We start from the raw sequence: 27,190 nt of genomic DNA on the forward strand, positions 1-27,190 counted from the left end.
GGGTAAGCCAGGAAAGTGGCGGAAACCGGGGGGGGGGGGCTTGAAGGAGGCGAAGACCCGGCCACCGCCCCCCACCCGGGGGGGGAAAGTAAAACACCACAAAAAAAAAAAAAAAAAAAAAAAAAAAAAAAGAAGATTCCATTTAACCTGATCTCTCACTACTTACCTACAATACCACATGTCTAGTCACCTCAACAAATCACAATGTTAGGCACCATACAGTGATCATCATCACTGTCATTATACCTGGGTAATCAAGAGAGACAAACTAGGATTTTGCTGAATAGTAACATACTATTTCAGGTCAATTCTCAAAAAGAATCTGTGTGTATTGAAGGAAATTGTAACTTTCTGGCTGACATGTACTATTTAAGGAGGCTTGTGATGGTTGCTCCCGTACTGAATAAGTATAGACTTTTTCTCATTATAATTCCCTAAACAATGTAACTATTTACATAGTATTTACAATGCATGAATTATTATAAATAACCTAAAAATGATTTAAAGTGTACAGGAGGATGTGCATAGGTTACATGCAAATATGTCATTTTTAAAAAGGGACTTCAGCATCTGTGGATTCAGGTATCCTTGGGAGGCAATAGAACCAATCTCTTGAAGATCTCCAGAGATAACTATATTCAAAATAAATGGAAACTACTTAAGTCTTTATAACATCTTTATATTCAAAGGGCTTATCTCCAATGTGAATTCTTCCTCGTATCTTAAATACAATAAGACTAGCAAATGCTTCTCCCACATTCCATACGTTCAGAGAGTTTCTCTTTAGGGAGTCCTTTTATGTCAATTAAAGGAAGTGGGAGAACTGAATACTTTTTCACATGCCTTACATTCATACAGTTTCTCTCCAGTGTGAAGTTTTTCATGTATACAAGGGGAACTGGAAAAACTGAAGGCTTTACCAAATTACATACATTCATGGGCTTGCTCCCAGTGAGTTCTTTCATGCCTTAGGAGGGAAACGGACGAAAACAAAACGCTTTCCTACACTCCTTACATTCATGGAGATGCTTTCCAGTGTGAGTCTTTTAACAATTTCAAAAAGAACAGACATCCCTAAAGGCCTTCCCACATCAGTTTTTGTAAAAGTACCATGCTGTTTTGATTACCATAGCTCTGTAGTATATAGTTTGAAGTCTGGTAGCATGATGCCTCCAGCTTGTTCTTTTTGCTTAGGATTTATAGGGTTTCTCCCCAGTGTGCGTCCTTTTATGGCTTTGTAGAAAACTGGAAGAATCAAGGGCTTTCTCACATACCTTGCATAGTTCTGAGATCCATCTCCAGTGTGTGTTTTCACGTGTCTTTGAAAGCTTGTGCATGAAAGAATGCTTTCCCACATTGCTTACATTGATAGGGTTTCTCTTCAGTGTGTGTTCTTTCATGTCTTTGAACTAAACTGAGATAATGAAAGCTTTTCCCACATATCTTACATTTATGATTTCTATTTCCAGTGTATGTTCTCATGTATCTTTGAAAGCCTCTGAGATGAGAAAATGCTTTTACACGTTGCTGACATTCACAGGGTTGTTTTCCAGTATGAGTCTTTTCATGTATTTGACTGTAACAGGAACAACTGAAGGCTTTCCCACATTGTTTGCATTTATGATGTTTCTCTCCAGTGTAAGTTCTTTCATGTCTTTGAAATGGTCTGTGAAAATTGCATATGTGGGTCTTTCCCACATATCTTACATTTATGAGGCCTATCTCCACTGCGTAAAGCTTCTGAGATGATTAAGTGCTTTCTCACATTCCTTTTAGTCACTAAGTTTCTTTCCAGGGTTAGGCCTTTAATGTATTCAAAGGAAGTCGCAGTAACTGGAGGCTTTCTCACATTGTTTATGTGTACGTGGCTTCTCTCCATATTCCTGATACTCATGCGGCTTGTGTTGAGCATGAGCTCTATGGTAGCAATTACCACGAATGACCCATGCTGACTTCTCCACACACACTGCTTTCACGTGGTTTTGCTCAAGGGAGACTTTTTTTTTTTTTTTTTTTTGAGATGGGGTTTCTCTCTTGTTGCCCAGGCTGGAGTGCAATGGCCGATCTTGGCTCACTGCAACCTCTGCTTCCCGGGTTCAAGTGATTCTCCTGCCTCAGCCTCCCGAGTAGCTGGGATTACAGGCATGTGCCACCATGCCCGGCTAATTTTGTATTTTTAGTAGAGACCGGGTTTCTCCATGTTGATCAGGCTGGTCTGGAACTCCCGACCTCAGGTGATCCGCTCGCCCTCGGCATCATTTTCAGGGCTGGTAGATCTTGAGGCTTGGTTAAACAGAAAGAGAAGGGTAAAGCAGAGCTTTAAGAAGCTGGGCTAAGGATTCAAGGAATTGTCCAGCTCAGATCCATCCACAGAGACTGAGAGAGGTCAATTTTTTGCTTGATTCATTTTCTCTTTTTCTTTTGTTCCTGGCATTGTCAGAACACTGGGTGAATATAAGCTCAAGGAACAGAGACTTCAGTGACTACACTGGACAAGGAACATGGTCTCTATAAATACACTTTTGAAAGTTACCAAACAAATAAACAATTACAGCCTGCAGCAAACATAAAGAGCATAAAAAGGAAGGGGGAGAATTTGATTTACAGAGTTACTCTTATTATAATATTCAAATGTCTACTTTTAACCTTTATTTTAGGTTCCAGGGTACATAGGCAGTTTTTTTTTATATAGATAAACTTGTGTCACGGGAGTTCGATGTACAGATTATTTCATCACCCGGTACTAAGCATGATACCTGATAGTTATTTTTTTCTGATCCTTTTCCTCCTCCCACCCTTAAGTAGGCCCCAGTGTCTGTTGTTCCTCTCTTTGTGTTCACATATTCCCATTATGTAACTCCCACTTATAAGTGAGAACATGTGATATTTGGTTTTCTGTTCCTGTGTTAGTTAAGGATAATAGCCTCCAGCTCCATCCATGTTTCTGGAAAGACATGATCTTGTTCTTTTTTATGGCTGCATAGTATTTCTTGGTGTATATGTGCCAAATGTTCTTTATTCGGTCTACTGTTAATAGGCATTTAGGTTGATTTCATATATTTGCTATTGTCAATAGTGCTGCAATGAACATAGGTGTGTATGTGTCTTTTTTTTTTTTTTTTTTTTTTTTTTGGAGACGGAGTCTCGCTCTGTCACCCAGGCAGGAGTGCAGTGGCCGGATCTCAGCTCACTGCAAGCTCCGCCTCCCGGGTTCACGCCATTCTCCCACCTCAGCCTCCCGAGTAGCTGGGACCACAGGCGCCCGCCACTTCGCCCGGCTAATTTTTTGTATTTTTTAGTAGAGACGGGGTTTCACCGTGTTAGCCAGCATGGTCTCGATCTCCTGACCTCGTGATCCGCCCGTCTCGGCCTCCCAAAGTGCTGGGATTACAGGCTTGAGCCACCGCGCCCGGCCATGTATGTGTCTTTATGGTAAAATAATTCATATCCTTTGGGTATATACCCAGTAATTGGATTGCTGGGTCAAATGATAATTCAGTTTTTAGTACTTTGAGGAATCACCACTCTGCTTTCCACAATGGTTGAACTAACTTAAACTCCCACCAGCAGAGTATAAGCATTCCCTTTTCTCGACAACCTTGCCAGCATCTGTTATTTTTTGACTTTTTATTAATAGTCATTCTGATTGGTGTGAAATGGTATCTCATTGTGGTTTTGATGTGCATTTCTCTAATGATTAGTGATACTGGGCATTTTTTTTTTTTCATTTGCTTGTTGGTTACATGCATGTCTTCTTTTGAAAAGTGTCTTTAATCCATCTTGAGTTGATTTTTGTATATAATTTAAGAAAGGGGTTCAGTTTCAATCTTTTGCATATGGCTAGCCAGTTATCCCAGCACCATTGATGAGTACTTCCCTACTGCTTGTTTTTGTCAGCTTTGTGAAAGATCAGATGGTTGTAGGTGTGCAGCATTATTTCTATACTCTGTATTCTGTTCCATTGGTAATGTGTCAGTTTTTGTAAAAGTACCATGCTGTTTTGATTACCGTAGCTCTGTAGTATATAGTTTGAAGTCTGGTAGCATGATGCCTCCAGCTTGTTCTTTTTGCTTAGGATTGCCTGGATTATTTGGGAATTTTTAAGTTATTTTTTCTCAAGAACCAACTCTTGCATTTGCTGATCTTTTTTTTTTTTTTTTTGTATCTCAATTTCCTTCAGTTTAGCTCTGATTTTGGTCATTTTAGTTCTGATTTTGGTCATTTCTCGTCTTTTGCTAGCTTTGGAATTGGTTTGCTCTTGCTTCTCTAGTTCTTCTAGTTGTGATCTTTCACAACTTCCTCTAGTTCTTCTAGTTCAGATCTTTCTTTTTGATTTGGGCAGTTAGTGCTATAAATTTCCATCTTAATGCTTCTTTAGCTATGTCCCAGAGATTCTGGTATGTTGTTATCTTTCTTCTCAGTTTCAAAGAATTTCTTAATTTTGGCGTTAATTTCATTATTTACTCAGAAGTCATTCCGAACCAGGCCATTTAATTTTCACATAATTGTATGGTTTGGGGAGATTTTCTTAGTCTTGATTTCTATTTTTATTGCACTGTGGTCTGAGAGTGCAGCTGGTATGATTTTGTTTGCTTGTTTTTTTAATTTGCTGAGGGTTATTTTATGTCTGATTGTGTGACTGATTTTAGAGTATGTGCCATTTGGTGAGGAGAAGAATATATAATCTGCTGGTTTTGGGTGGAGAGTTCTGTAGATGTCTATTAGGTCCATTTGGTCAGGTGTTGGTGGAAGGCCAAGGAGGAACAAAGGCAAATGTTACATGGCGGCAGGCAAGAGAGCATGTACAGGGAAACTGTCCTTTACAAAGCCATCAGATTTCATGAGACTTATTCACTATCATGAGAACAGTGTGGGAAAACCGCCCCCATGATTCAATTACCTCCCACTGGATCACTCCCATGACATGTGGGGATTATGGGAGCTACAATTCAAAATGAGATTTGGGTGAATAAGTCTCATGAGATATGATGGCTTTATAAAGGGCAGTTCCCTTGCACATGCTGTCTTGCCTGCCACAGTGTAACATTTGCTTTTGCTCCTCCTTCGCCTTCCACCATGATTGTGAGGCCTCCCCAGCCATGCTGAACTGCGAGTCAATTAAACCTCTTTTTCTTCGTATCGCCATGGGTGCCAGCTCCCAGTTCATAATGTCTTTTTTTGTTTGTTTTTAAATAGAGATGGGGGTTTCACCACATTGCCCAGGCTGGTCTTGAGCTCCTGAGCTCAAGCAAACCACCCACCCCAGCCTCCCAAAGTGGTGGGATTACAGGTATGAGTCATGGTGCCTGACCTCATAATGCTTTTATATCTGGTATTCTTCATAAAAATATGAAGATGAATGTTTTCAAATTCAAAGTCTAATGTCTCAGCCTTTGATTGAAGCATTTAATTCAATAACATTTAAAGGCTTGATGGAAGGAGCATTTCCACACTGTGTTTAGGAGACAGGAGGGCAAATTGAACTCCCAGAGTTAAATCCATTAGTGCCCCTGACTCATCCCCAGGTTTTGATCCACCTCAGGGCTCCATTTCAGGAATTATCATCTGGCCTCCAAGCTTTGGAATATGTTTGGCCTCCTGAAAGGGGTTGACTTGTGAACTGTGGACGCACCAGGCTGCTTATCTGAGCTAGTTCAAGTTTTTGCTTTATAAAATATTGCCGCCACATAATTCCAGTTTTTCCACACATTTAACAATTTTATTTTGTTTTTATTTTTATTTTTATTTTTTTCGAGATGGAGTCTCCCTCTGTCTCCCCCACTCTCTCACTGCAGCCTCTGCCTTCCGGGTTCAAACGATTCTCCTGTCTCAGCTTCCTGAGTAGCTGGGGATGTGTCACCACATACGGCTAATTTTTGTATTTTAGAGACAGAGCCACTATATTGGCCAGACTGGTCTCGAATTTCTGACCTCAGGTGATCCACCTGCCTTGGCCTCCCAAAGTGCTGGGATTACAGGTGTGAGCCACCGCGCCCGGCCTTGTTGGGGTGTTTTTATCTTCTGCACTGAAAATTAGTAGACTGAGAGATAAGGTGGAAGAAAGGCTTAGCCTGTGCAGCCAACAGCCTTATCCCAAACTCCTGATTCCTGGAGGACATCAGGCCCTCCCTCCTGCTGCAGTGTGGCCTGGGCTCCCTTCCTGCTCTCAAATCAGGGGATAGCTCAACTGGACAGTGAGTCTGGAATTTCCTGCACAGACTTGTGGGTCCCTGTCCAGGAGGAAGAAGGAGAAAGGTCCCATTGAGTACAATCAGGACATACTGCCTAAATGCAAATATCCCCTGGGAGGGGGTCAGGTCACAGCGCAGGGAGGAAGCTAGTCCTCTCAAGGCCTGTGTCTGGAATCTGTTTATCAGGCTCCACTCCGCAGCTGAGATCGCTTCTTCCGTTACTCAGTCCCCGGGGGAGGGACCTGGCGCACTATCCAATCAGGGCCGCGGGGCGGGGTCGTGGGAACTGTCAATCAGGCGCGCTGCCCGGAGGAGGGTGCAAGGTTCAAAGAACCCGCCGAGTCTTCTCCACGCCCCCGCACTGGGCTCCGGGTTCTGTCACTGAGAGACGCCCTGGAACGTCTGTGGCAGCTTCTGTCTCGCTGGGACCCGCACTGACAGCGGGAGGCAGAGGGAGGAACCCGGACACCGGAAGCCGGGAAATGGTGAGTGTGTGAGGTCTGGTGTCCCGACGCGTGAGAGGAGAGACTGGTTGGAACCGGCCGGAACCGGCTGTGGTGGCACCAGGGCTTCCCCGCTGGCGACACCCTGGCGCAGCTCGGCCCTCGGTCCCCTCGGCCGCAGGATGGGGCTGGGGCGGCAGCCGGGACCCCGGGCGTCCCGTCCCGTCTTTGCGCTGCCACTGCGGCCCTGGCCCTGGCGGCCTCCCTGGGCAACTACGCGCCCGCAGCCCCGCGTCTCCCCGGATTGTGCGGCTGTAACCGGCACAGGTTCGCGGCCCGAGTAACTGCACCGAGACGCTGAGGGCTGCAGCAGAAACAGTTTAATGGGGGGAGAGGGGAGGACACTCCAGATCCGCCTTCCTGAGAGGTTTGGGAATGGGGTGTTTAGGGGTGTGGACGGGGGCGGCTGGGGCGTGGGGTCGCTGGATGGTGGGGAAGTGAGGGGTGACTCCTGGGACGGGAGGTGAAACCGCTTTCTTCTGCTGAGTGGGCTCCCTTGTGGGGTCTTCAGCCTGCTTGGCGCCAGCCTTTCCACTGGAATTCAGGATCCGAGAAAGAACTCAGGCGGCCCTGGAGCAACTCTCAGAGATCGCATCCCCAGGCACAATGGGGAGGCCGGCGGTCAGCGTCTGCTGTGACCTGACTCTCAGGGAGGCGACCTCGTGAGGCAGCGGGGCTGAGGGCATCTGGTTAATATCTAACTGCAATCTCGCCTCCAGCCTGGCTCGCAGTTCCTGTGAACCCGGTGAGGAGGCTGCACGGTGACGACAGGTCACCAGGCCGACTCGTGTGTGGGGTTTGTGTGTGGGAGGACCTGTGGTCTCTTTGGTCCTCAGTCCCTTCTTTCTTCCCAAGGGCGACCGCTTCCCCTCCGAGTCTTCCAGAGATGTGGGCAGCAGGGTCTCAAATCCACCACTGTGTTCTCTCATCCTAACTCCTCCTAGGGCGGACAGAAAATCCCTTGGTTTCCAGAGCCTTCCTCAGGCTTTCTCTTCTCAATTCACAGCAACTTTATGATCTCCTTGTCCCCCAGTTTATATTTCAAACAGAGGCTAGTATTTTCATTGTCATTTTGTTTATACATAGCAATATATGGCTCTTTGTAAAAGGTTTTGTGTTTATGAACATTTCACATGCGAGGAAGCAGAGAAAAACCACGACACTTGGCTGTAAAAAAAATGAATATTAATAAATAAAATTTTTGTTACTGCCTTCCCTTCATCATCCCTAGACAGAGACACCTTTTAAGAATGTGTTTGGATTGAGGTTCCTCTTTGGAAACGTTACAGGGTGATGAGTCCCCAGCCCATCCTCTATGGTTTCCTGGTCCTGGGTTTCAGAACTGCCTGGGGCTACCCCAAGATGCCCACAACTGCCAAGTCTCTTATAGTGTCAAGTGAATATCAGTCCCTGTGTGACTCCTTCCAGAGGACACCCTGAGGTGGAGATGGTGGGACCTTGTAGGGAAGTAGAATGATGCCCTATAGTAGGAGTCTCCTGGTATACCCTTCCTCAAGAAGCTACTTCCTTAGAACACTCAGCTTTTCTTCCCCCATCCCTTTCTTGGGTATATATGGCTGGCCAAGCAATTGGGTGGTGGTATTAAGGGGACAGGACTGAAATGATTCTTCCCTTCTGATGCTCTCACACTAATGAAGGGAGAAAACTATCCCTACGGACAGGAAAACCAACCCCACTGAGGTGGTGCAAGAACTTGAAAAGCTAACAATGTAGTGTCTCCTGGGATCGTGGTTACTGAACACTTTGGTGAACAGCATGGGGATGGAGGATGTTCCAGGTGACAGGAGGACCTGACTTGACACACTCTGCACCCATAGGGAGGTGGTGAAAGGAGATGATGGTATAAGGGATGCATATGGATCAACCAAATTGAAGAACTGGGAGAAGATAGAGAACTAGAAGCTGTGTCAAGGGTCATAAAACCCCTTTTTTGGTATGAAAAACATAAAACCACATTCAAAATGGAAGCTGAGGTAACAAACTGAGTAAAAATTAATGAAAACCAGAAAGTCTATAGTTAGTTGATCATTGTATATGGAGATGCTGGGCAGAAGATGGGTTATTCTCCTGTAGATAACCATTTGTCTCTATCATTTCCGTTGAAGTGTCCCTCATTTGTATCACTGCCTGGCAATACCTGCTGTGTCATAGGTTCTTGTACCTTAAGTAGATGCTCTTGTTCCAGAATTTGCTATTTTTCATTGGTTTATGTATCCATCAGTCTGCTAATATCATACTCTCCTGATTACTATAGTCTTCAAAGCCTTGATGTGTGGTAGAGAAAGACCCTTCCTAACTTAATCCTTTGGGCTGCTATAACAAATTACCATAGACTGCATGCCTTAAACAGCAGATATTCATTTCTCAAAGCTGTAAAGGCTGGGAATTCAGTTTCAAACAGCAGATCAGTTGTCTGATAAGGGCCTCTTTCTCTTTCTTTTCTTTTCTTTCTTTTTTTTGAGATGGAGTATTACTCTGTCGCCCAGGCTGGAGTGCAGTGGCATGATCTCAGCTCACTGCAACCTCCGCCTTCTGGGTTCAAGCGATTCTCCTGCCTCAGCGTCCCAAGTAGCTGGGACTACAGGCACATGCCACCATGCCCAGCTAATTTTTTGTATTTTTAGTAGAGACGGTGTTTCACCATGTTAGCCAGGATGGTCTCGATCTCCTGACCTCATGATTCGCATACCTTGGCCTCCCAAAGTGCTGGGATTACAGGGGTGAGCCACCGCACCCCACCTGGGCCTCTTTCTTGATTTGCAGATGGCGTTCTTCCCTTTATGCCCTCACATGGTGGAGATATGTCTGTAATGTCTATCTAGTTTTGTGTATTAAGGCAGTTGTATTAGTCCATTTTCATACTGCTATAAAGAACTACCAGAAAAGAAGTTTAATTGACTCACAGTTCCTCATGGCTAGGGAGGCCTCAGGAAACTTACAATCATGGCGGAAGGGGAAGCAGGCACTTCTTACATGGTGGCAGGCAAGACGACACGTGAAGTAGGAACTGTCAAACACTTATAAAACCATCAGATTTCACGAGAACCCACTGTCACAAGAACAGCATGCAGGAAATCACCCCCGTGATCCAGTCACCTCCCACAGGTCCCTCCCTTGATACATGGGAGTTATGGGGATTACAGTTCAAGATTAGATTTCGGTGGTGACACAGAGCCAAACCATATTATCAGTGTTGGCCTTACAACATGAATTAGAAATTGTCCCCTCTGTTTCTATTTTCTGAAAGAGATTATAGAGAATTTGTGTCATTTCTTCCCTAAGTGTTTTCCAGAATTCAACAGTGAAACCATGCTGGCCTGTTCCTTTTTCTTAGGACTTTTTGTTTGTTTGCTTGAAATGGAGTTTTGCTTTGTTGTCTAGGCTGAAATGCAGTGGCATGATCTCACTGCAACTTCTGCCTCCTGGGCTCAAGTGATCCTCCCACCTCAGCCTCCTGAGTGGCTGGAACTACAGGCACGTGCCACCACATCCTGCTAATTTTTTGTGTTTTCTGTAGAGATGGGGTTTCACCTTGTTGCCCAGGCTGGTCTTGAACTCCTGGGCTCAAGCAGTCTGCCGATCTTGGCCTCCCAAAGTGCTGGCATTACACATGTGAGCCACCAAGCCTAGCCTACCAGTGCACCCAGCCTGGCCTGGGACTTTTATTATTTATTGATTCGATTTCTTTAATAGTTGTAAGACTTTTCATATTACTTAGTTCTCCTTTAGTGAGAACTAATTTTGGTAGCTTGTGTCATTCAAGGAATTGGTGCATTCCATGTAATTTATCAATTATGTGGGCATGCAGCAGTTGTTCCTAATACTCTTTTGAGGTCCTTTAATGAACACAAGATTAGTAATCATAACTCCCCTTTCTTCTGAGTTAGCTTGACTATGGGCTTACTCATTTTATTGATCTTTTGAAGGAACCAGCTTTTGAATTGTTGATGTTTTCTACTGATCTCTTGCTTGCTATTTCGTTAATACCTTCTCTCGTTGTTATTTTCCTCTGCTTGATTTACATGTATCTTACTAAATTTTCTTTAGTTTCCTGAAGTGGAAGGTTTTTAAGCATTGGTTTTATATCTTTTCTCTCTAGAGATTGCATTCAATTCTTTTTTTTTTTTGAGACGGAGTCTGGCTCTGTTGCCCAGGTTGGAGTGCAGTGGTGTGATCTCGGCTCACTACAAGCTCCGTCGGCCGGGTTCACACCATTCTCCTGCCTCAGCCTCTGGAGTAGCTGGGACTATAGGTGCCTGCCACCATGCCTGGCTAATTTTTTTTTTTTTTTTTTGTTTTTGTTTTTTTTTGGAGACGGAGTCTCGCGCTGTGTCACCCAGGCTGGAGTGCAGTGGCGCGATCTCGGCTCACTGCAAGCTCCGCCTCCCAGGTTCAGGCCATTCTCCTGCCTCAGCCTCCAAGTAGCTGGGACTACAGGCGCCCGCCACCACGCCCGGCTAGTTTTTTGTATTTTTAGTAGAGACGGGGTTTCACCATGTTAGCCAGGATGGTCTCGATCTCCTGACCTCGTGATCCGCCCGCCTCGGCCTCCCAAAGTGCTGGGATTACAGGCTTGAGCCACCGCGCCCGGCCTTTTTTTTTTTTTTTTTAAGTAGAGATGGGGTTTCACTGTGTTAGCCAGGACAGTCTTGATCTTCTGACCTCGTGATCCGCTCACGTTGGCCTCCCATAGTGCTGGGATTACAGGCATGAGCCATCGCACCCAGCCTGCATTAAAATCTTTAAGTTTCCTTCTAAGCACTGCCTTTGCTACTTTCTAAAACTTTTGCTATGATATACTCTTTTTTATCAACGTTGCAGTATTTACATTTGCTTGAGAATTCTCTTTGACATTTTAAAAGTTGAGAGGTTTGTGACTTAAATCTCCAGGTTTTTTAGGCTTTTCAAGTATGTTTCTGTTATTTATTGCTACGTTAATTATAATACAGTTTGATTGCATACTTTATAGAATTTCTATTTTTAAAAAGTTGTTCAAGTGTGTTTCATGATTCAGAATATGTATGGTCTATCTTGGTGTATACGTCATGTGGGCTTGAAAATAATGTGTAGCCTGTTGGTGTACAATGAAGGTATAAATACACATCAATTAAATCTAGTTAATTAATAGTATTCTTGAGTTCAGGTGTATCATTAGTGATTTTCTGCCAAACTGATCTGTCAATTATTGAAAGAGATGAGTTGTTTTCCTCCAACTATAGTTGTAGATTTGTGTATTCTGCCTTGTGGTTTTATAAGTTTTTGCCTTATGTATTTTCATGATCTGTGTTTATGGGCATAGATATTAAGGATTATTATGTCTTGTAGGATTGACCTCTTTATCATTGTGAAATATCTCCATCGCATGTAATTTTCTTTGACCTAAAATCTTATTTATCTGAATTTAGTATCGCTGTTCCGTATTTCTTTTGATTAGGGCTAGAATGGCATATATTTATCCATACCTTTCTGTTTAATGTATCTGTGTCTTTCTGTTTAAAATGGTTTTCTTGTGCACATTGATGGGCCTTCTTTTTCATTATACTCTGCCAGTGCCTGCCTTTTTTACTATGTTATAACTGTTGTATGTTATAACTGATATAATTGGATTCATATCACATATATGTTATTGTTTTCTATTTATTGTACACTCTCTGTTTTTTCAACTTTCTCCTTTTTGCCTTCTTTCATTTTGACTGAGCATGTATATGATTCCATTTGCTTACTCCTATGAGTAGAGTAAATCTATTTGTTTCTTAAATTTTACTAGTGAGTTCACTAGAGTTTGTAGAATACCATTCACAACTAATGAGCCTACAGTTTCAAATAACACTATACCGGCTTCAGGGGTAGTGCTGGTATAACAAACTATTCTGAATTCCTCTATTGTATTGCCCAATACATTGCTGATATTATTATGTTGAGCAAACCTGTATCTATTATATTAGATCAGATAGGTATAAGAAAACTAAAGAATTTCAAATGTCTTCATGTAATTCTCAGACTCTTTGTGTGTGTGTGATCCAAATTTCTAATCTATATAATTTTTCTTCTCTCCAATGAACTTCTTTTAACATTACTGGCAAGGCAGTTATATCAATCATACATTCTATCAATTTCATTCCTTTTTCTTTTTTTTCTCCTCAGTCTAAATAACTTCAATTGTTCTATCTTCATTTTAGCTGATTTTTTACTTTGGTTTCTCACATCTGTTGAACATCTATAGAGAAATTTTCATTTTAGATGTTGTCCTTTGCAGTTGTATAAATTAAATATGGTCCAATTTCTAATTTTGTATTGATATGATTTTATCCATACATCCTTTTTCTGGTTTTCTTTTAGTTCTTCATTCATAATTGCTTTTACCTCATTGAATATATGTAAAACAGTTGCTTTAAAGTTTTTATTCAGTAAATCTAATGTCTGAGGTTCTCAGAGATGGTTTATCTAAATTAAATTTTTTCCATTGATGAACTGTATTTTCATGCTTCTTTACAGTCTTTGTGGACTTTTTGTGTTGTAAAGCAGACATTTGAATGTTATAATCTGGAAATCAGATTCCTCTTCACGGTTTGCCCTTCTGGTTTGTGGAAGGTTTTAATTATTCGTTTGTTTAGTAACATTTTCAGAGTATGTTTGCAGAGACTGTATTCTCTGTCCAGTGTAGTCACTGAAGTCTCTGTTCCCTTAGCTTGTGTTCATCCAGTATTCTGATAGATTTCCTGAATGCTAGCAGCTAAAAGTAAAAAAGACATGCCAAACAAAAACCCGACCTCTTCCAGTCTTTGTGGATGGGTCTGTGATGTAGTATTTGTTGAACACTTAGCCAGACTGCTTACAATTCTGCTTTAGCCTTCCCTTTCTGTTTTACCAAACCGAGAGATGATGCAGAGCTGAAAATGAGGGCCTCCCCAGGTATTTTTTGAAAATGTGTTCTTTCCAGTGCATGCATTCTCAATTCCCCAAAACACTTGAGTGCTTTTGGATGCCTTTTTTTTTTTTTTTTTTTTTGAGACGGAATCTTGCTTTATTGCCCAGGCTGGAGTTCAGTGGCTTGATCTCAGCTCACTGCAACCTCCGATTCCCAGGTTCAAGCAATTCTCATCCCTAAGCCTCTGGAGTAGTTGGAACTACAGGTGCCCGCCACCACGCCTGACTAATTTTTGTATTCTTAGTAGAGACGGGGTTTCAACATGTTGGCCAGGCTGGTCTCGAACTCCTGACCTCAGGTGATCCTCCTGCCTTGGCCTCCCAAAATGCTGGGATTACAAATGTGAGCCACCGTGCTCAGCCTGACTACCCTAATTTCTGGGGGAAATTGTTCTCTCCTTTTTTATTCCCAGGACTTAGATGTTCTACCATTTGTCTTAATCATAATTTGTTGTCCCAGTTGTTTGAAGGTTTTTTATGTATTTTGCAACATTTTGAAGCAGTTCCTGCCAAGCTTGACCTAATTAGGCTCCATCATTGATGAAATAAAAAAGAGAGCTTTCTTTCAGACCTTTGGATGGTCCACAGATGGATTGAAAAATACAAAGGGGCAATAACTTATAAATAAGATCTGATCTCCTCTCTCTAGGGATCCACATTGGAAATTTGGTCTGCTGTCTTCAAGACTGGCTCTGACGTGAGGAGGGGTTGGGAGAAGGACAAACAAAACTCCACCAAGCTTTCCTACTATTTTTCATCTTCCTTATTCTGTTTGTTTATCTCTGTGTTAATAGTACAGGATGCTGAATATAGTATATGCACAATACTTTATCTGTTTTTGGAAAGCTGTTGCTTTCTTGATTAGAAGGATTTTAGCATTTTTAGACGTTTGTGACTTCTATTAGATTTGGTCATGTAATTTTTAATGATGACAAAAAGATCTGTTTAGGGATTTAGGGAATATTGTAGATATTCATGAGAGGTGACACTGGGTTTTTTTCTAAGAACATATGCAATCTTTGCCCTTCTTTTCTTCTTTGACATTACTTAATAAAGTTTAACATTTTTCCATTGGGATGGTAAAATATCCTTATTAGTCGTTTGTTATACTAAACTACATTTGTTCTGCAGGAAACCATTTGCTAGCTTCCAAATGTTCTCTCTTAGTGTAGTCACATAGCACAGGCTAAATTCCCCAAGGCACAAGGGTCATTCATTACAGATACAGTGACCAGAGTGTTTTTCCCTTATTTTTTTATTTTTTTGAGACGGAGTTTCGCTCTTGTTGCCCAGGCTGCAGTGCAATGGCGTGATCTCGGCAGCCCAGGCTGCAGTGCAATGGTGCGATCAACGGCGCAACCTTCACCTCCCAGGTTCAAGCAATTCTCCTGCCTCAGCCTCCTGAGTAGCTGGGATTATAGGCATGCGCCACCACGCCTGGCTAATTATTTGTATTTTTAGTAGAGGCGGGGTTTCTCTGTGTTGGTCAGACTGGTCTCGAACTCCCAACCTCAGGTTATCTGCCTGCCTCGGCCTCCCAAAGTGCTGGGATTACAGGCGTGTGCCACCGTGCCTGGCCTCAGAGTGTTTTTTTCATGGCTGTCTTAGTCTGTTTTTTGTTGCTTATAACAGAATACTTTTACCTGGGTAATTTATAAGAAATGATATTTATTTTTTACACTTCTGGAGGGTGGGAAGCCCAGCATCAAGGTTGGGCATCTGGTGAGAGCCTTCTTGCTGGTAACTCTCTTTTGCACAATAGGTAGTAGGACTTTGTCATGACAAGAACTGCAGACCCACTGTAGAAATAGAAATTAGGAGTGATTCAGGCGATAAGACTCACTTTCTTAACTCACCAACAAGAGGCGTGTTCCTATTCAACTGTTGCTTTACCAAACATGTTCAATTCTAGCATCAGAATTGTTGTGTGGGATAAAATGGTATAAAGAGAGAATAAGAGTGGGTTCACCATGTCCTTGAATAAATGTTTGGAAACCACAGCATCCTGTGAAGGTTATGAAGTGAATCTAGATTCCCAGTGCCTTCAGTTTTAATCTTCCTCCTCTGTACATGTGGGATGTTTCAGGACTCAGTGGCATTTGAGGATGTGGCTATAAACTTCACCTGTGAGGAGTGGGCTTTGCTGGGTCCATCACAGAAGAGTCTCTACAGAGATGTGATGCAGGAAACTATCAGAAACCTGGACTGTATAGGTAAGGATGACATCATGCCTTCACTTAGTCAATTAGAGACATTTGTTTCTTGGTCATCAGTGCTGTTCAATGATTTGAAATATGGAAAGGGGATATAATTGGCCCTTGAACCAGCCACCCAAGCAGTCATATATTTTCTTCTCCCCTACAACTTAACCACTAGTAGCCTACTGTTTACTGGCAGCATTATTGGTAACATAAACAATTAATACATGTATTTTATGTCATATGTATTACATGCTATATATTGTTACAGTACAGTAAGCTAGAAAAAGAAAATATTCATTAGGAAACTATAAGGAAGTGGAACATTATTTAGTATTCATAGAAAGTTTTCATTCTGATTTTTTTTTTTTTTTGAGACAGAGTCTTACTCTATTGGCAGGCTGGAGTGCAGTGGCACGATCTCGGCTCACTGCAACCTCTGCCTCCTGGATTCAAGCAATTCCCCTGCCTCAGGCTCCCGAGTATCTGGGACTACTGGTGCACGCCACCATGCCCAGCTAATTCTTGCATTTTTAGTAGAGATGGGGTTTCACCGTGTTGGCCAGGATGGTCTCGATCTGTTGACCTCATGATCCACCCGCCTCGGCCTCCCAAAGGGCTGGGATTACAGGTGTGAGCCACCGTGCCTGGCCCATTCTAACTGTCTTTACATTGAGTAGACTGAATAAGAGAGGAGTTGGTCTTGCTGTCTCAAGAGTAGCAGAGACTGAAGAAATTCATCTGTAAATGGACCTGTGCAGTTCAAACCTGTGTTGTTAAGAGTCAGCTGTAGTTTGGTGTGTGAATAATGCATGATTGCAGTGTACATAAAATCTTACAGTCTTTCTATAATTTTGTAATAATTTATAGTCATTTTTCTGGTTCTGACTTTCAGGAATGATATGGCAAAATCACGATATAGAAGAAGATCAGTACAAAGATCTCAGGAGAAATCTAAGGTAATTTGCACCCACAAGAGAAAGCTGTGTCCTTGGAGTGATTCATAGTATGCCAGAAATTTTATTTTATTTTGTTTGTTTTAGAGACAGTGTCTCACTTTGTTGCTCAGGCTGGAGTACAGTGGTATGATCATAGCTTGCTGTATAGCCTCAGACTCCTGTGCTCAGTGGTCCTCCCATTTCAGCCTTCCGAGTAGCTAGGGTTACAGGCATGTACCACCACATGTGGCTACGTATTTTGTTTTTGTAGAACTAGGGTCTTGCTATGTTTGACCAGGCTCATCTCAAGCTCCTGTCCTTAAGCATTCCTCCTGCCTTGGCCTCTCAAAAGGCAGGTATTACAGGCATGACATGGAAAATTAACAAGCCCACCTTAAATTTATTTACTCTTAGAAAATTTTCTTCAAAAACGTATACTTAAATGTGACATAGCTATTCAGTGCTTGCAAAATAATTATCTTGGAAACAGTATTAAGAATTCCCATAGGAATGTCACTATCTTCAAAACAGCTGGAGTTGAGTTATCTTCCACATCGTTCTGTCCATTCATGTTCAAAGAGGGCATGAAACCTGCACTTTGCATGATAATGTTAGAAATGTAAATCCAGGCCAGGTGGGATGGCTCACACCTGTAATCCCAACTATTTGGGAAGCTGAGGCAGGAAGACTGCTTGAGCCCAGGTGTTCAAGCAGTCTGGGCAACATGGCAAGACCCCCTTTCTACAAAAAATACAAAAATTAGCTAGGCATGGTGGCCTTTGCTTGTGGTTTCAGTTACTTGGGAGGCTGAGACAGGAAGGTTGCTTGAGCCCAGTAGGTCAAGACTGCAGTAAGCCCTGTTCACATCACTATACTCCAGCCTGGGCAACAGAGCAAAACCCAGTTTCAAAAAGAGAAAGAAAGAAAAAGAAAGGCTGGGTATGGTGGCTCACCCTTGTAATCCCAGCACTATAGAAGGTCAAGGTGGGCAGATTGCTTGAGCTCAGGAGTTCAAGACTAGCCTGGGCAACATGGTGAAACCTCATCTCTACAAAAAATACAAAAATCTAATCCCAGCACTTTGGGAGGCGGAGGTGGGTAGATCACGAGGTCAGGAGATTGAAACCATCCTGGCTAACATGATGAAACCCCGTCTCTACTGAAAATACAAAAAATTAGATGGGCATGGTGGCAGGCGCGCCTATAGTCCCAGCTACTTGGAAGGCTGAGGCAGGAGAATGGCGTGAACCTGGGAGGCGGAGCTTGCAGTGAGCCAAGATTGTGCGACTGCATTCCAGCCTGGGCAACAGAGTGAGACTCTGTCTCAAAAAAAAAAAAAAAAAAAATCAGCCAGGCGTGGTGGTATTTGCCTGTAGTCCCAGCTATTTGAGAGGCTGAGGTGGGAGGATGGTTTGGGTCCGGGAGGTGGAGGTTGCAGTGAGCTGAGATCACACCACTGCACTCCAGCCTGGGCAACAGAACGAGATCCTGTCTAAAAACAAAAAAAAAGAAAAGAAATGTAAATCCAATACTTCTTAATACAAAATCATTTATAAACAAACCTTTACTAATATACTTCTTATTTTTTACAGATGTCATATGGTAGAGAGATCCTGTGAAATTAAAGATAATAGTCAATGTGGAGGACCCTTTACCCAGATTCAAGACAGTATTGTGAACGAGAAAATACCTGGAGTAGATCCATGGGAAAGCAGTGCGTGTGCAGAAGTCCTCATGGGTCGTTCATCTCTTAATTGCTACATTAGAGTTGACAGTGAACACAAACCATGTGAGTATCAAGAATATGGAGAGAAGCCATATACACATACACAATGTGGGACAACTTTCAGTTATCAGCCCTCCTTTCAAATACGTGAAAGGCCTCAGCATGGAAAGAAACTGTATGATTGTAAGGAATGTGCAACCTTCAGTTCTCTTGAAAACCTCCAAAGACACATGGCAGTACACCATGGAGATGGACGTTGTATGTGTAAGTTGTGTGGAAATGCCTTTATTTGGCCTAGTTTATTTCATATGCTTGGAAGAACTCACACTGAAGAGAAACCATATGAATATGAGCAGTGTTCTACAGCGTTTCCTGCTTATAGTTCCTCTCTAAGACATGAAAGAACACACAGTGGAGAGAAACCCTATCAATGTAATCTATGTGGGAACGCCTTCGGTTGTTCCTGTTACACTCAACTCTATGAAATGAGTCACACTGGAGAACAATCCTATGAATGTCAGCAATGTGGGAAAACATTTTATCATCTTGGAAGCTTTCAAAGACACATGATAATGCACACTGGAGATGGACCTCATAAATGTAAGATATGTGGAAAAGGCTTTCTTTCTCCCAGTTCAGTTCGAAGACATAAAAGAACTCACACTGGAGAGAAACCCTATGAATGTAAGTATTGTGGGAAAGCATTCTCTGATTGCACAGGTTTTCGAAGACACATGATAACGCACACTGGAGATGGACCTCATAAATGCAAGGTATGTGGGAAAGCCTTTGATTCTCCCAGTTTATGTCGAAGGCATGAAAAAACTCATACTGGGGAGAAACCCTATAAATGTGAATGTGGGAAAGCCTTTAGTGATTTCTATTACTTTCGAAATCATGAAACTACTCACACTGGAGAGAAGCCATATAAATGTAAACAATGTGGAAAAGCCTTCATTTGTTGCACTTACCTTCAAATACATGAAAGAATTCACACTGGGGAGAGACCCTATAAATGTAAACAATGTGGAAAAGCCTTCAGGTCTTCCAATTACATTCGAGTACATGAAAAGACTCACACTGGAGAAAAGCCCTATGAATGTAAGCAGTGTGGAAAAGCACTTTCTCATCTGAAAAGCTTTCAGAGACACATGATAATGCACACTGGAGACGGACCTCATAAATGTAAGATATGTGGGAAAAGCTTTGATTCTCCCAGTTCATTTCGAAGACATGAAAGAATTCACACTGGGGAGAGACCCTATAAGTGTAGACTATGTGGGAAAGGCTTCAGGTCTTCCAGTTACATTCAACTACATGAAAGGACCCACACTGGAGAGAAACCCTATGGTTGTCAGCAATGTGGGAAAGCATTATCTGATCTCTCAAGCTTTCGAAGACACATGATAACGCATACTGGAAATGGACCTCATAAATGTAAGATATGTGGGAAAGGCTTCGATTATCCTAGTTCAGTGCAAAGACATGAAAGAACTCACACTGGAGAGAAACCCTATGAATGCAAGGAATGTGGGAAAGCCTTCAGTCATTCAAGTTACTTACGGATACATGAAAGAGTTCATACTGGGGAGAAGCCGTATAAATGTAAGGAATGTGGGAAACCATTCCATTGTCCCAGTGCCTTTCATAAACATGAAAGGACCCACAGTGTAGAGAAACCCTATAAGTGTAAAGAAGGTGGGGAAACATTTCATTGTATCAGTTCCTTTCATAAGCATGAAGGGACCCACTAGAGAAAACCCCTGTGAGTGTTGAACATGTGGGAAAGCCTTAAGTACTTTCAGCTTCTTACAAATACACAAAAGGACTCACACTGAAAAAAGTTGTATGATTGTAAAAATGTACTAAAACCTTCCATTTTTTTCAGTACCTTTTGAAAACATGACCAAACTCATACTTTAAAAAAATATGTATAATGAATATGAGGAATATGAAAAAGACTTTCTTTCGCTAGCAAACTTTCAAAGGTGGATATTATGACATACTAGCAGTGGACCTTACTACTGTAAGGAATGTAGAAATGCATTTACTAGTCCTAATTCATTTCAGTTACATGAAAGATTTCAAATTGCAGAGAACCACTATGAATGTAAACAATGTGGTGAAGCATTTAGTAGCTTCAGTTTCTGTTGAATACAGTCCTCCTTAGTTTCTGAGGTGAATTGATTCCAACACCCTCGGGAATACCTACATTCAGAGATATTCAAGTCCCTGATATTAAACAGCATGTTTGCATATAACCTAGGCACATTCTTCTGTGTATTTTAAATCATTTCTAGATTACTTATAATACACAATGCATTGTAAATTCTATATAAGTTGCTTTTGTATTGTTTAGGGAATCATGACACGAAACAAGTCTACATGTTCAGTACAAACACAGCTGTCATTGTCCTAAGTACATGTTCATGTCAGCAACAATGTCAGGATCTGTGGAGTTTGCAAGTATAAGATCTTTAAGTGTTGAAGGTTCCATCTCTATAATTGCAGCTGCTTTAGCTACAAATATTATAGGAAGCTGTTCCTTCTTTTTCTTTATGTCACCAAACCTTCCAGTGGTTATAGGCATTTTGTTATCCTTCAAGTGACCTGGAACCTTTGTTGTATTACAGGATTGTACCTGAAGATCACATTCTTTAACAGTTGTACCTACTGAATCTATAAAACTACTGGGAGAAAACATTTTGGAAATACTTCAGGACATTGGTTTAGGCAAAGATTTTATGGCTAATACCTCAAAGCACAGACGACAAAGACAAAAATAGACAAATGAGACTATATTATACTAAAAAGTAGCTGTGCAAAGTAAAGGGAACAATGAGTGCAGAGAAAACCTGTTGATTATGATAAAATATTTGCAAACTATGTGACAAGGGACTAATATCCAAATATACAAGGAACTCAAACATCTCAACAGCAAAAAATATAAATAATCCCATTAAAAGTGGGAAAAGGACATGAACAGACAATTCTCAAAAGAAGACATGCAAATGGCCAAAAAGTATATGGAAATATGTGCAACATCACTAATGGTTAGGATAATGCAAATTGAAACCACAATGAGATACCCTACTTAGAGCTGTTTTTACTAAAAAAGATAAAAAACAACAAATGCTGATGAGGATGTGGAGAAAAGAAAACTCACTGTTGGTCAAAGTGTAAGTTAGTACAACCACTGTGGAAAACAGTATGTAGATTTCTCAAAAACCTAAAAATAGAACCACCATATGATCCAGCAAACCCAGTATATCCACAGGAAAAACAATCAATATATCAAAGAGAGATTCACACTTGCATATTTATCACAGCACTATTCACAATAACAAAGATATGGAATCAATCTAAGCGTCCATCAGTGGACACATGGATAAAGAAAATGTGGTTTATGTACACAGTGGAATACTATTTGGCCATAAAAAAAGAATAAAATGCCATTGCTAACAACATGGATGGAGCTTGAGGTCATTATGGTAAGTGAAATAAGCCAGGCATAGAAAGACAAATGCCACATGTTCTCACTTATATGTGGGAGGTGAAAAACTTGATCTCATGGAGATAGGGAGTAGAATAGCAGGTATCAGAGGCTGAGAAGGGGAAATGAAGAGAAGTTGGTGAATACGTACAAATTCCCATTTACATCAAAGGAATGAGTTTGAAAGCAAACTAGAGTGAACTATAGTTAGCAGTAATATATTGCATATGTCAAAGTAGTTGGAAGAGAGGACTTGAAATGTTACCAACACATAGAAATGATAAATACTCGAGATCATGGATACCCCAAATACCCTGACTTGACCATTACACATTCTATGCATGCAACAAATACGTGTACCTTATATATATGTAAAATATGTATCAATAAAAGAAAATATATAAAATAGTTTTAAAATAACACTATTGTTAGGTGCATGTGGGCTGAGGAACAGCCTGAGGTGTAAACTTCAGTTCTTCTCGGGTCTTTTCTTAGTTGCACCTGTCCCTGGGCATGTGTGGTAACTTTCTAATTTTCTCTGTATGGTTATTTTTGCACAACCTAATTTTCAGTGGCTCTCAAAAGGAGAGGAATAAAAACATTATGGGAAAAATAAAAGGCACCAGCCTGGAAGTCACTTCAGATGGAGGGCAAGGGCCTTCGAAAAATGGAGAGAGATGCAGCAGCAACAATCACCATCCACTTCTTTGTAACTCTGTGATCAGAAGCAGCAATTATCAAGCAGCGCACAGATCCCCAATATTTGGAAGACAGGTCCTTTTTGTCCACCCTGGCCTCCCCAGAACTGCATGCAAACTGCTGTTAAAACTTATGCATAGCTACCGGTCGTGGAGTTGAGGAGGGGGAATGAGTCAGGGCTGCTGACTCAAGAGTTGAAATTGACCAAAATTAACCAAATTTTATTAGCCAATTTCCCTGGAAGCTGCAAACTTTTAATAGTATCCACAGTTTCAAAATAGCTACATCAGTTGGATTCTGCTAATGCAAATCCAGTTGGGGATACAGATTCTTCATGCTTTTTATTCTGCCATCTTCCCTGAATCCTCTAACCTGACTTTTTATGCTAATACATTACTTCAGGTTCCATCCCACATGTCACCTCCTCAGCAAGTCTTTCTGTCACCTCAGTTACTCCTTTCCACATGTACATTTTTTTCAATGCACTTTTCAGAATCAGGGAAATCCAATCTAGGTTTACAGACTTTACTGCTTCCTTATCAACCTATGAAAAGTCAAATCATATAAATGAACCAAACCGAATAGTGTCACTGTTACTTTTATGAAGTGTTATCCCATAGATTAAAAACAACCACCACCACCACCTGGGCATGGTGGCTCACGCCTGTAATCCCAGCACTTTGGGAGGCCGAGGAGGGTGGATCAACTGAGGTCAGAAGTTCAAGACCAGCCTGGTCTACATGGTGAAACCCCATCTCTATTAAATACACAAAAATTAGCCGGGTGTGGTGGCGGGTGCCTGTAATGCCAGCTACTCGGGAGGCTGAGGCAGGAGAATTGCTTGAACCTGGGTGGCGGAAGTTGCAATGAGCCGAGATCGCGCCATTGTGCTCCAGCCTGGGCAACAAGAGCGAAACTTTGTCTCAAAAGAAAAAAAGAAAAGAAAACTGCTTCGCATAGATTTGCAGAAAAAGAAAGGCAATGAACTCCCTCTTGTGGTGAGGATGGCATTAACAGCCACACATACTCCTCTAGGGTGTGGATTTCTGAGTTGTGCTGAGATCTCCAGAATTTAGAGCAAGTGATGGTCAGTTTAAAATATTCTGTGCCTTCAATGAACAGGTGGTGTAGCAGGTTAGAGAGAAGAGAAGCAAATAAAATGGATGAGGTCCTCACTTAGGATATCACAATCTCTCCTGGAAGACAATTTCAAATGAATAAATCAAGGAACATGAGAGAGCCACAAGGGGGTTCAACCTGAGTCCAGTTAGACTCCTTGAAAGGGAAAGCTATTTACACAATACTTTGGATTTAACTGCGGAAATGATTGGATGGGTCAGTGGTGGTGGAGTGGGGTTGAGACCGTTTAAAATAGGTGACCTAAACATGTGAAACCTCAGACACAGAGCCCTTGGTGTTAACCATGATCTGTTGAAAGTCAGAAAGAATGAAGCAGAGGGAATTGTCGGAAGCTCACATTTGATTAGCTCTTTTCCATATAACAGTGTGTTGACATAGAAATTATGTATTGACATCTTTTTCTCGAACTAATAATTATTTTGAAGGTTTTTTTTCCACCATGTAAACATAACCAACTCTAGAAGCTTCCATGTGTATACTTAAATGTATAATATGTGTAAAGGTGCTATCAGACTTAAATCATCCATTTATCACACTTTAAATACCTATGAATGACCAGCCTGGACAACATACCAAGACCTCATTTCTACCAAAAAAGTTTATTTCTAATGATCCAGGCATAGTGTCATGCACCTGTAATCCTAGCTGCTCCAGAGGATGAGGTGGGAGGATTGCTTGAGCCTAGGAGGTTGAGGCTGCAGTGATCCATGATGGCATCACTGCATGCCAGCCTGGGTGACACAGTGAGACCCTGTCTCAAATAAAAGAAAATGTCAAATAAGATGAATGTCATTGCTTACCTCTTCCACACAGAAGAATTTATCAAGATGGTCTTCAGAGGTAGTATCATGAGGAAGCAGTACGGTGCAATAAGGAAAAAACAACAAAAAACAGTTGAAGGGGGCAGAAGACCTCAGTTCTACTCTTTATTTTCCCTAGATGTGAAACAACCTTGGGCAAGTCACTGCGCCTCTTTGAGCCTGTTATTTCATCTGTGAAAAGCTGAGATAATTAATGTATCATAGATAATATAGTGTTCTCAGTAGAAACTGAAAGAGCACCATGAGATCAAACTCAGCAATATTCCTACAACAAAATGAGTGAATACTTGAAACAGAACAAAAAAGCCAATAAAGAGCCTTTTTTTTTTTTTTTTTTTTTTTTTGAGACAGAGTCTCGCTGTGTCACCCAGGCTGGAGTGCAGTGGCCGGATCTCAGCTCACTGCAAGCTCCGCCTCCTGGGTTTATGCCATTCTCCTGCCTCAGCCTCCGGAGTAGCTGGGACTACAGGTGCCCGCCACCTCGCCCGGCTAGTTTTTTGTATTTTTAAGTAGAGACGGGGTTTCACCGTGTTAGCCAGGATGGTCTCGATCTCCTGACCTCGTGATCCACCCGTCTTGGCCTCCCAAAGTGCTGGGATTACAGGCTTGAGCCACGGCGCCGGGCCAATAAATAGCCTCTTATTTCTTGATATCCGATTCGTGCCTACCTTACAAAAGAGTTTTCAGAACTTTTTGGTTTGTAAAACTGAAGAAAAGGGACTGTAGACTCATGGAAGTGTCTAATGTCAGAAAGTCAGATTTGTCAGAGATGAATTTCTGAAATTAAAACATTTGGGAAGAAATACTTGTAATTCAGGGCATACACACAGACCGAGTGGTTTGGGTATGTCTGAAAAACAGAGAACATTGGAGGTTTCACGAAAAGGAGAAGTGTTACATGTGGTTCTTCAAGAAAGTTCATTGGCACTAGTAAGGTTTTTGGGAGTTGGAAAGTTCTGATCGGTAAGTGATGGCAATGAATAAAACTATTCCTAAAATCACAGCAAGTTGTTTCAGTAACTATTAGATAAAACTGGTTTCAGGATACAACTGGCTGTTTCAGCAGCTTAGCAGAGAATGACATGCTTGCAGCACTGGTGTGTGCCCTGAATGCTTTTCCCCCTTGGCCTGTTGACTCTTATAGTTGAGTTTGGCAAGAATTTATATGATCAATATTCAGTATGCTAATTCACAACAAAACTATTTTCTGCCACTCCATGACTAATGTTTTTAAGTAGCCTTCGGCCTTTGGCTTGAACTTACCAAAGGACTTTTCAAACTAAAAAAATGTCCACTCTTTTTTTTTTTTTTTTTTTTGATGGTCTCACTCTGTCGCCCAGGCTGGAGTGCAGTTGTGCAATCATGGTTCATTGAAGCCTTGACTTCCTAGGCTCAGGTGATCCTCCTGCCTCAGGCTCCTGAGCAGCTGAGACCACAGGTGCATGCCACCATGCCCAACTAATTTTTATAGAGACACGGTTTTGCAGTGTTGCCCAGGCTGGTCTCAAACTGCTGGGCTCAAGCAATCCACCTACCTTAGCCTCCCAAAGTGCTAGGATTACAGGCATAAGCCAAACATTTAAAGAACTAATACCAATCCTACTCAAAGTATTCTGAAAAATAGAGGAGGAGGCCAGGTGCGGTGGCTCACACCTGTAATCCCAGCACTTTGGGAGGCTGAGGCGGGCAGATCATGAGGTCAGGAGTTCGAGACCAGCCTGACCAACATGGTGAAACCCTGTCTCTACTAAAAATACAAAAATTAGCCGGGTGTGGTGGCATGTGCCTGTAATCCCAGCTACTCAGGAGGCTGAGGCAGGAGAATCACTTGAACCAGGGAGGCAGAGGTTGCAGTGAACTGAGATCACACCACTGCACTCCAGCCTGGGTGAGAGAGGAAGACTCGGCCTCAAGAAAAAAATAATAGAGGAGGAAGGAATACTTTCAAACTCATTCTATGAGGCCAGTGTTACCCAGATACCGAAACCAGGCAAAGACACAGCAAGAAAACTATAGGTCAATATCCCTGATGAATATTCATGCAAACATCCTCAACAAAATACTAGCAACCAAATTCAACAACACATCAAAAAGATAATTTATCATGACCAAGTGGGATTTATCCCAGGGATGCAAGGATAGTTTAACATATGCAAATCAATCAATGTGATACATCATATCAACAGAACGAAGGACAAAAACTATATGATCATTTTAATAATGCTGAAAATGCATTTTATAAAATTCGGCATCCCTTTATGATAAAAAAAACCGAGTATACGAAGAACATACCTCAATATAATAAGAAGCCGTATATGACGGACCCACAACTAGAATACTGAATGGAGAAAAACAGCCTTAAAATCTGGAACAGGACAAAGATGCCCACTGTCACAACTGTTATTCAACATAGTACTTGAAGTCCTAGTGGGAGCAATCAGACAAGAGAAAGAAATAAAGGGCATCCAAACTGGAAAGAAAGAAGTCAAATTATTCTTCTTTGCAGATTGCATGATCGTATATTTGGGAAAAA

The 27,190-nt window shown here is 41.8% G+C and overlaps 2 protein-coding genes across 3 annotated transcripts in view; both read left to right on the plus strand.

The window, feature by feature from the left end:
* Window positions 1-27,190, plus strand: part of LOC112611850 (zinc finger protein 136) — a 520,810-nt gene that overhangs the window by 151,377 nt on the left and 342,243 nt on the right. The window lies entirely within an intron of this gene.
* Window positions 6,486-22,417, plus strand: ZNF441 (zinc finger protein 441). Of its 2 annotated transcripts, XM_025365774.1 has the most exons (5): window positions 6,533-6,676; window positions 15,729-15,855; window positions 16,521-16,583; window positions 16,736-16,799; window positions 18,371-22,417. In XM_025365774.1, the coding sequence occupies exons 4-5, from the start codon at window positions 16,738-16,740 to the stop codon at window positions 20,256-20,258; spliced, it is 1,950 nt and encodes a 649-aa protein (XP_025221559.1). In that variant the 5' UTR covers window positions 6,533-6,676; window positions 15,729-15,855; window positions 16,521-16,583; window positions 16,736-16,737; the 3' UTR covers window positions 20,259-22,417. The 2 variants fall into 2 exon arrangements, with proteins under 2 accessions (XP_025221558.1, XP_025221559.1); XM_025365773.1 differs by lacking the exon at window positions 16,521-16,583 and having other exon boundaries at window positions 6,486-6,676.

The sequence above is a fragment of the Theropithecus gelada genome, chromosome 19, assembly GCF_003255815.1.
Source record: "Theropithecus gelada isolate Dixy chromosome 19, Tgel_1.0, whole genome shotgun sequence".
Taxonomy (NCBI): Eukaryota; Metazoa; Chordata; class Mammalia; order Primates; family Cercopithecidae; genus Theropithecus; species Theropithecus gelada.